This window comes from Syngnathus acus, chromosome 11 (assembly GCF_901709675.1).
Source record: "Syngnathus acus chromosome 11, fSynAcu1.2, whole genome shotgun sequence".
Classification (NCBI taxonomy): Eukaryota; Metazoa; Chordata; class Actinopteri; order Syngnathiformes; family Syngnathidae; genus Syngnathus; species Syngnathus acus.
This window is the reverse complement of record NC_051096.1, coordinates 318,651-329,154: the sequence shown is the minus strand read 5'-3', so window position 1 is coordinate 329,154 and position 10,504 is coordinate 318,651. Positions and strand designations below refer to the sequence as shown.

Sequence of the window (10,504 nt, the reverse complement as noted above, 5' to 3'; positions counted from 1 at the left end):
AGCGTGAATAGCGGCCGCGCAGATGTGCGAGTCCTGCATTTACACATAGTTGCAGTCACAGACAAGAAGTCCACCGGTGGGGTCAGGCAATCCCGTACCGCAGAGTAGACCATCGTTCCGAAGACAAAGTGTTCCTCTTTGTCACACCCGGGCGGACAGTAGAACCTGCAGAAGACACACACATGTTGTGAAATTGACGACAGGCGGTCATGAAACATTGTGTCAAGCGTGACTCATGTCATCGAATCGGTGAAGCGGAGGCTGTTGAACTTTCCGGCACAGGTCGTCTCATCTGTCGGACAAAAGGCGAGAGTTCGTGGCATGTTTTGGGATTGTTGTTTTCGGCAACCAAAGCGGCAGATTGTGTTGCTCACCCTCATGTGCGCATCCCAAGATGTCGAAGCGGAGGCCAAATTCTGGACAATTTTCCAGCGGCAGGATGCAGACGTACTGAGCAATTGCGGGCGTCTCAAGCAGATGAGTCCCACCGCCGATGAACTAGAAATGGAATGTTTCCTTGTTTGTTGTGACAATATTGAAGGATGCGGTCACAGTCGACTTGATTGGCCCCCCCGCGCTCACCTTTCCGTCCGGGTGTTTGGTCCACTTCCTCCTATCAACGCTCAGTCTCATCTCAAGTTTGATGTCCCAGGAGCGAGTATTGTTGCTATCACACCCCTGGGTCACGATCGCCGTCACCTTTCTATTGTAGCCGAGGTTCACCAGGATCCAGCTGCCGACGGCTGGAGGAGGCAGACATTCCAAACCTCAGGAGACCAAAGTGCCAAGCGGTCAATTTTCTACGTACGATTTCTTGACGGCTTCCAGCAGGACTCCCCGTTGAGGCGGGCTTTTTCTGGGGTGGCGTCTTTCATTGAGGAGGCTTTGAAGGAAGAGTCTGCAACGCTGCCGTCGGCGATGCCCAGACTATCGAGACATACTGAGGACAGCCAAAAGTCATTTTAATTTGGAACGGACGATTAAAAAAAAAATCTGGCCGTCAAACCCCTTGTGGGACTCCTTGCATTGTTTTTTGGGAATTTGAAGAGTCCTAGATTCAGTGCAGAGTGGAAGATCACGAGACGTGAATCCCACCTTTCTGTTCACAGCTATAGACCATCTGCAGATATTTGTAGGTGGCAGGGCAGGACTGGTCCTTCAAAAGCTCAATGTGGCATTTTTGCTGGCTGTTTGGAGACACGCTGAATGAGCCTTCAGAGGTAGGCCTTAATTGGAACCATCAAAATGGTGGATTCTCAGCTCAAACTGTCGTTGAATGAGTCGTCGTCGAATGAGTATTCGTCGTATGAGTCGCTGTCCTCCTGGCAAACGTCGTCACTCCGCCGACCGTAAAAGGCGGACTGGATGCTGATGTGGCTTTGCTTCTCACTCTCAGCCTCACATACGAGGTCAACAGAACGTTTTTTGCAGAAAAAGGATCTCCTTAAATGTGTTTCCTGCAAGACAAAAGCAAAAGACGCGAGTCGGCCCGTTGTGAGAATCGGCCGAGCGTCGCCATGTCTTACCTCTTTTCTTGCAGATGTAGCCTCTCTTCTTCCGGCAATCGTCAAACTTCCAGCGGACGTTGCTTGTGAGTAAGGAAAGACAGGACGCACCAGAGAGGTCACCGGGGTCATCTGGAAGGAGACGACAGATGCTCAGCTCCGTGCCTCCGCAACGTCGCAGACAAACATCGGTTGGGTTTTTGAGCCACCTCCGTCCATGACGATGTAACCAAACGGGGATCCGTCAGTCCACCCGCTGCCGTCTTTCGTGTTGTTTTTGTTGACGCCCAACCACAGAGAGGGAGCGCTCGGATGAAAAATGTACAGACCTTTGCAAGTAAATGGTAAAATGTGCAACAAGAGTTTGAAACATTCTTGTTGGTGCTCTACGCACTGCCGGCTTCTTTCGAGGGGGGGGGGAGGAAAGATACACCGCGACCGCTCACACATGTACGCCAATGACGATCCGCAAGAGCCATGTCTCCAATTTCTAGGCTGACTGCTGTAGTGCACACCTTGGTTGATGTACGCGCAGGAACCCACGTTGGCACTGTCGGGAGAAGTCGTGAAAAGCGAGAGACACATCCGACAAACGTGCCAATTTGAAGGCTTTTCCCTCCTTTCTCGTCGATGTGTGCGCTCTCTCAAGTTTTGCAGACGGGTTCCATAATCTCGCTGTGTGTCCCACCTGTCAATGAAAGAGCACAAAGAAGGGACCTTCTTACCTTCCGTCTTGACCTGAGTACCAGTTGGCGTAGGTCGGCATCACAGCGGTGTTGGACCAAGTCAGCTTCTTTTCTCCCGCTTCAAAAAACTGACACCAGAGTCTTCTGCCGAGTCCAAACCCATTGTCAGTCAACTACCAGTAGCAAGCCAACAGCCGCCTGCTTGCGCTTCCGTCTCACCAGATTGAAGAGTCCGATCCGGAACGGCTTGTCGCCCATTTGCTTCTTCACAAAGATTTCCTCGTATGGCAAGGTGATGGAAACCAGGTCGCCGCCATCCCAGACGCAATCGTAATGAGCCCCCACCCAACCGTTGGTGGTCTCCATCTTCTTGTAGCAGTTGGAGCTGAAGCGGCGCCACCCTTTGATCCATTCACATGTCTGAACGACTGAGGACACATTTCGGGATGATTCTGATGTAACAGCGCCATGTTTTTTGTATTCTTCAGCATTTGGAGAAATCAGGATATGTGACAAACAAGCGGACCACGCCTTCATTCGGTTTCAGCCAATTGCGTCACCTGCATCAGCACTGACATCAGACAAAAAAACCTAACAATTGCCACTTCAGTCCTCTCAGCTAACGACACATGTTGGGGAGAATCGGTCAAGCATCTTGATTTACCTCTTCTCTTGCAGACGTAGCCGCGCTTCTTCTCGCAATCGCCAACTTCCCGGCCGCACTTGCCACTGAATAAGGAGTTGCAGCGTCGGCCGGATGGATCACCAGGGTTACCTGGAAGGAGACCACAGACGCTCAGCGCTCCTCCGTTCCTCCACGGAAATGAACATTTTCCGGCCAGGTTTTAGACCCACTTGCGGCCAACTGGACGGAACTCGGTGAGGATTGGTCAGGCTGCTTGCTGCCGTCTTCAAACATGGTGTCGTTGGCGTCCAACCACAAAGAGGAAGCATTTGGCAGAAGACCTTTGGGTCAAAGGTAAACATGGAACACGAGGCTGAAACATCTTAAAGGTGCATGTGCGAAACGCTTAACCATAATGAAGTGTGGGGGACGTCTGGGTCATGTTCTTGTCGGTGGGGGCCACAAGCTTATTTTTGGTCTTTTCTTTGGAATGAAAGAAACTTGGCAAAAGGTTGATGTGAGTCGGTGGTCTCTCAATTTCACTTTCTTCTGCATGGATTCTTTCATCAAGCACATTACACGGTGGACAGCCTACCTTGTATGAACGTGTGTTCCTGCGAGTCGGTGTTGCCGAGCAGGTTGCTGCTGAGGCGGGAGCATTTGTCTCACGCCTCCTTCCAGGTTTTGGTGGGCTTGGAGTTGATCAGGTAACAGAAGACGTTGACGGGGTTTTCCTCCCACCAGCCGCACTTGGCACTCTTGCCTGCAAGCAAGACTCGTGTCACTTGAGAGCAAACAGGATTTTGCTTGTGGACTGCAGGGTGGGACGCTCACCTGATGCTGATCTCTGGCCTTGCCTGTAAGGACGTGAGAGGGATCAAATATGAGAGCGCAACCAGAAGACAAAGGGCAAATGAGAGGTCGTGACTTTCTGACTTTTTTTGACAGATGGATGGACGAAGGGTTTTGCAAATGTCCATGTAAACTTAAACCATCACTCGTCAATTTGGAGCATTTATATGGTGTTTTAGGAAGATACCACGGGAAGTCATCCTGTGGAGGATACAGCGGACGTGACGCGTGTTAGGTGTTGCAGTTGTTCAAATGGCCTCCCACCAAATTCCTTCAAAGTCACTTTATTGATTCAAATTCCTCCAATTCATTTTCATAACCTCTTTCTCACAATCAGAATTGTTGCCATATTCCAACCTCCTTCCCATTTTCAGATTGAAACTTTTCAATGAAAAAATTTATCCCTGTAAAATGAACGGTGCATTTTGATTCTACTGATCACAATTTGAATCTTCATAAAAGGAAAACACCTGTTTGTCTTGTAACATGACTCAAGGCAAGTCAAATTCAAATCTATTTGTCATGTCTCGTCCCCAGTTTTGATATGTGTGTAGGTTGTAATCGTCTCCGTCTGTCTGCTCGCCCCGCCCTTCCTGTGTGCCCATGATTAGACTTAGACTTAGACTTAGACAGAACTTTATTGTCATTTTGTCAACACTAGGTGTGTACAAAACGAAATTTCGTTGCATACGGCTTTCAGCAATGTAGAGGTATTTCGGCTGGTTAAAAAAAAAAGTGACATTCTATATAAAAATATGAAATAAGATAATTATAAAGTACAAAGTGCAGCAGTGATAAAGTATGTGAACAGTGCAGGAGACAAAAGCAGTATTTACAAGTGTGCAGAGGAATGCTACGTTTGAATGTTCAACAGTCTGACGACAGCAGGGAAAAAACTATTGCAGAACCTGGTGGACCTGCAGCGGATGCTGCGAAACCTCTTCCCAGAGGGCAGCAGGGAGAACAGTCCATGGTGGGGGTGTGATGGGTCACTGATAATATTTCGGGCTCGGGACACGCAGCGCTGGGATGACAAGTCCTGAATGGAGGGAAGAGGAGCACCGATGATCCTCTCTGCTGTCCTCACCACTCTCCTCAGGTTCTTCCAATCGGAGGCGCTGCAACCTCCACACCACACCGAGAGACAGCTTGTCAGAATGCTCTCTATGGTGCTTCGGTAGAACGTCCTCATGATGGGTGGGGGCAGGTGGGCTCTCCTCATCCTCCGCAGGAAGTACAAGCGCTTCTGTGCCCTCTTGACCAGTGTTGTGGTGTTCACAGTCCAGGTGAGGTCGTCTGTGATGTGGACTCCCAGGAATTTAGTGCTGCTGACCACCTCAACAGCTGAGCTGTTGATGATCAGTGGAGCGTGGTGAGGCTGGTTCTTCCTGAAGTCGACGATGATCTCCTTCGTCTTCTCCACATTCAGGATCAGGCTATTTTCTCTGCACCAGCCCACCAACTGCTCCACCTCCTCTCTGTAGTCCAGGTCGTTGTTGTCCCTGATGAGGCCCACCACCGTTGTGTCGTCTGCAAACTTCACGATGTGATTGTTTGCAGATTAGTGTGATCATACTCACCTGCCTCTTGTTACCTGTCTTGTATTTAAGTTCTGTTTGTGTGTCACTCCCTGTCGGAGCATTGCATGCATTTGCTGCTGTCATGGTAATGCCACCCTGTCTGTTTTGTCTCACGTCTCTGTTTGGTTCCTGTTGTTGATTTTGTCAGTAAGTTATGTCAGTTTGCCGAGTATGTCTTTTGAGTTCGTCAATAAACCCTGGTCCAAGCTGCACTTGGTCGCCCAGCTCCATTTCCACACTCCGATCCGTGACAGAATGCTCCGACCATCACAGCGACCAGCGCTTGGACCTCCCTCCACCATCAGCTCCCACTGCGACGCCCGATCCACGTCCATCGTCCGAGCAGGTTCCAGCGCGATCGGCTCCGCGGCCGCGATCGGACTCCACTGCCGCGACGCGGACCCGCGGCCGCCATCGGAGTGCTTCTGGCGACAGCAGCTTCGCGGCCGCGATCGGACTCTACAGCCGCGACGCCGGACCCGCGGCCGCCATCGGAGTGCCTCCCAGCGTCATCAGACTCGCGGTCGCCATCGGGCTCCACCCCAGAGTCGCAGGGCCCTTTGACGTCGCCCGACTTCAAGCCAGCTGCGCCGGACCCGCGATCGTCCCTGGCCCCACTCCCACTGCTGCGGCGCGTGGTGGCTCTTGCTGCTGCCACGGTCCGGACTTTCGAGTGCCACTGATTGCGGTGAGGACTTTTTTTTAGCCGCCCGAGTGCGGGTTTTGTGTGAGTTGCCGCCCGAGTGCGGTTCGGTTCCCCTCGTCGCCGCCCGAGTGCGGTTCGGTTCCCCAAGTCGCCGCCCGAGTGCGGTGCGGTTCGGTTCCCCAAGTCGCCGCCCGAGTGCGGTGCGGTTCCCCAAGTCGCCGCCCGAGTGCGGTGCGGTTCTGTTTCCCAAGTCGCCGCCCGAGTGCGGTGCGGTTCGGTTCCCCTCGTCGCCGCCCGAGTGCGGTTCTGTGCCCCAAGTCGCCGCCAGAGAGCGGTTCTGTGCCCCAGGTTGCCGCCGTTTGCGGTTCTGTCCCTGAGTGGCCGCCGTCAGCGGTTCTGTTTCCCCGAGTTGCCCCCAGTGTGTGCCGCGATTGTGGCCCTGGGCCCCTGATCGCCGCTGCGTGCAGTTCTGTTCCCCAAGTTGCTGCAGATTGCGTGTCAGGCCCCCAGTGTGTGCCGCGAGTGTGGCCCTGGGCCCCTGACCGCCGCTGCGTGCAGTTCTGTCCCCCAAGTTGCTGCCGATTGCGCGTCAGGCCCCCAGTGTGTGCCGCGATTGTGGCCCTGGGCCCCTGACCGCCGCTGCGTGCAGTTCTGTTCCCCAAGTTGCTGCCGATTGCGTGTCAGGCCCCCAGTGTGTGCCGCGAGTGTGGCCCTGGGCCCCTGACCGCTGCTGCGTGCAGTTCTGTCCCCCAAGTTGCTGCCGATTGCGCGTCAGGCCCCCAGTGTGTGCCGCGACTGTGGCCCTGGGCCCCTGACCGCCGCTGCGTGCAGTTCTGTTCCCCAAGTGGCCGCCCGAGTGCGGTTCGGTTCCCCTAGTTGCCGCCCGAGTGCGGTTCGGTTCCCCTCGTCGCCGCCCGAGTGCGGTTCGGTTCCCCTCGTCGCCGCCCGAGTGCGGTTCGGTTCCCCTCGTCGCCGCCCGAGTGCGATTCGGTTCCCCTCGTCGCCGCCCGAGTGCGGTGCGGTTCGGTTCCCCAAGTCGCCGCCCGAGTGCGGTGCGGTTCGGTTCCCCAAGTCGCCGCCCGAGTGCGGTGCGGTTCGGTTCCTCTCGTCGCCGCCCGAGTGCGGTGCGGTTTTGTTCCCCTCGTCGCCGCCCGAGTGCGGTTCGGTTTCCCTCGTCGCCGCCCGATTGCGGTTCTGTGCCCCAAGTCGCCGCCCGAGTGCGGTTCTGTGCCCCAAGTCGCCGCCCGAGTGCGGTTCTGTGCCCCAAGTCGCCACCCGAGTGCGGTTCTGTGCCCCGAGTCGCCGTCGTGCGCGGTTCAGGCTATTTCAGAGACCAGTAGGGTCGTCTGGACTGGTGCGCTGCCCCCCTGCGTGCCGCCGTGGGGGGTTGGGTTTTTGGGGCGTCGGGAGCCGTCCCTTGTGGGACACTCCGATCCGTGACAATTTGACAGGGAGAGCATTCTTGTCAGATTTTTCCTACTAATTCAATACAACTTTGTTCTGCTAAAATGACACTTTTTAGCTTTTGCTATCACGCATGACGGCTTCATTCTGGCCAATTGACAACTTTTTGGACCTTGATCTGTTGCACACGTGTTACTTACTGTGGATGATTCAAGATTTAAGAGTTTTTTATTCACCATGTTTGAGCGTGCCAAACAAGGAATTTGACTTCGGTAAATCACAGCCTCTGTTCAACATTTAGGTGACTAACAACACTCAGGACATGTGAAAAATGGCAAATATTCTCAAACATCCCCTGATCTTAAACTCCCAAGAGGGCAAGGAAGAACTCAAAACTCCAGCTAGGGGAACTGAGAAACCTTGAGAAGAGACCACAGATGGGAAGGTCCCTCTTCCAGGATGACCAGGCTGCAATGGATGCAGAGAGGACACAAAGTACAAACAGTGTAGACAAATTCAAAAAAGGTGTGGAGAGCAGGGTGTTATTGCACAGTAATGACTCTGAGACTCTAAGAGTGGTGTGAGTTCATCAAAGCAACAGCCTGGGGGAAGAAGCTGTCTCTGTGTCTGCTGGTTTTGGCGTACCGAGCTCTATAACGCCGTCCGGAGGGGAGTAGTTCAAACAGACTGCAACCTGGGTGAGAAGGGTCTGTAGAGATGTTCCTTGCACGTTTCCTGGTCCTGGAGAGGTACAAGTCTTGGATAGATGGGAGGTTGATTCCAATTATCTTTTCTGCAGTCCTGATTGTCCGTTGCAGTCTGTGCTTGTCTTGTTTGGAGGCCGATCCAAACCAGACAGTGATGGAGGTGCAGAGGACAGACTGGATGATGGCAGTGTAGAAGGTCTTCAGAAGCTCTCGCGGCAGGTTGAACTTCTTGAGCTGTCTCAGGAAGTACAGCCTCTGCTGGGCCTTCTTCCGGACAGAGTCTATGTGGCCGGTCCATTTCAGGTCCCGAGAGATTGTGGTTCCCAGGAACTTGAAGGTGTCCGTGGAGAGAATAGTATTACTGCGGATAGTGAGGGTTAAAGGTGGTGAAGGGTCTCTCCTGAAATCCACTGTCATCTCCACGGTCTTGAGCGGGTTCAGCTCCAGGTGGTTTTGGCTGCACCAGTGGACCAGCCGCTCCACCTCCTGTCTGTACGCAGTCTCATCACCGTCCTGGATCAGTCCGATGAGAGTGGTGTCGTCAGCATACTTCAGGAGCTTCACAGGAGAGTCACCTGAGGAGAAATCGTTGGTGTAGAGAGAGAAGAGCAGTGGGGAGAGAACGCACCCCTGAGGGGCTCCAGTATTGGTGGTCCGGGTGTCAGATGTGATGCCCCCCAGCCTCACACGCTGTCTCCTGTTGGTCAGGAAGCTGGTGATCCACTGACAGGTGGAGGCAGGCACCGCAAGCTGGATGAGCTTCTGTTGGAGGATGTCAGGAGTGATGGTGTTGAACGCCGAGCTGAAGTCCACGAACAGGATCCTGGCGTACGTTCCTGGAGTGTCCAGGTGGTCCGCATCATCCACCGACCTGTTTGCCCGGTAGGCAAACTGGAGGGGGTCAAGCAGGGGGCCCGTGACATCCTTCAGGTGGTTCAGCACTAAACTCTCGAAAGATTTCATGACTACAGATGTCAGTGCGACAGGTCTATAGTCATTCAAACCTGTGATGGCGGGCTTCTTGGCCACTGGAACGATGGTGGAGCTCTTGAAGCACGAGGGCACCTCACACAGCTCCAGAGAACGGTTGAAGATCCGTGCAAAGGTGGGCGCCTTGGGCTCTCCACAGGACGGGGGGGTTCGTTTCTTGAAGCCCGTGATGCTCTGCAGACCTTTCCACACTGTTGAGGGATCAGGATTGGCAGAGAGGTGTCTCTTCAGGTTCTCCCCGTAACACCTCCTGGCTTTCCTGACCTCTCGGTTCAGTGTGTTTCTGGTCTGCTTAAACAGGTCGCGGTCGCCGCTCCTGTAGGCCTCCTCCTTGACTTTGCGCAGCCTCCTGAGGTTCGGTGTAAACCAAGGTTTGTCGTTGTTGTACGTGCAGAAGATCTTAGTCTGCACACACAGATCCTCACAAAAACTGATGTATGATGTGACAGTGTCAGTGAGTTCATGCAAGTCTGAAGTTGCAGCTTCGAAAACTCCCCAATCGGTGCAGTCAAAGCAGGCTTGGAGGTCCTGCCTTGACTCCACTGTCCACTTCCTCACAGTCCTCACCACAGGCTTAAAAGTTTTTAGTTTCTGCCTGTAGGCCGGGATCAGATGAACTAGACAGTGGTCCGAGAGTCCTAAAGCTGCACGAGCCGCAGAGTGGTATGCATCCTTAATCATGGTGTAGCAGTGGTCCAGAGTCTGTGCCCCTCTGGTGGGACACGTTACGTGCTGTCTGTATCTGGGGAGTTCGTGTGCGAGGTTCGCCCTGTTAAGATCACCCAGAACAATGATTAGTGAATTTGGAAGAAGTTTCTCCATGTCTGTTACCTGGTCAGCCAGCATCTGCGTGGCTTCACTCGCACGTGCGTGTGGTGGAATGTAAACAGCCGCCATGACGATCGAGGAGAACTCCCGTGGTGAATAGAACGGCCGGCAGTTTATGAAAAGTGTTTCTAGGAGAGGGCTGCAAAACTCTTTCAACACCGTGACATCAGTACACCAACGTTCATTAATGTAGAAACAGGGACCACCACCCTTTGATTTTCCGGAGAGCTCCGCGCTGCGATCTGCACGCGTTAGCCGAAACCCCACTAGCTCCACGGCGTGGTGGGGGGTTCGTTCGCTGAGCCACGTTTCAACAAAGCACAGCGCGGCGGATCTGCTGAAGTCCGTGTTCCTTGAAGTGCGGAGCAGCAGTTCGTCCATCTTGTTCGCCAGGGAGCGGACATTCGCCAGATGAATTGACGGTAGGGCAGAACGGAACCCTCTCTGCCTCAGCTTTACGAGGGCTCCGGCTCGTTTTCCGCGCCGCCGTCGTCGCGCTAGCTTGTATAGCACCGCCGCTCCGGCTAGAATCTCCGACAAACAGTCTGAATCAGAGCGAACAGGAGAGAAAATACCATAAGAAGACTGTCCGATGTTTAACAGCGCTTCTCCGTGATCCGGGATGGATAGCAGAGGACACAGAAAACACACAAAATAAGACAAAGAAACAAAGAGCGATTC

The 10,504-nt window shown here is 53.7% G+C and overlaps 1 protein-coding gene across 1 annotated transcript; it reads right to left on the bottom strand.

Annotated features, from left to right (window-relative positions):
- Positions 1–498: 498 nt before the first annotated feature.
- Positions 499–1,177, bottom strand: LOC119130797 (lactadherin-like). The gene is made up of 3 exons (XM_037264730.1): positions 1,096–1,177; positions 809–940; positions 499–743 (listed from the first exon to the last, which is right to left on the bottom strand). Exons 1-3 carry the CDS (start codon positions 1,118–1,120, stop codon positions 499–501), a joined length of 402 nt encoding a protein of 133 aa, XP_037120625.1. The 5' UTR covers positions 1,121–1,177.
- Between the last annotated feature and the right edge of the window lie 9,327 nt (positions 1,178–10,504).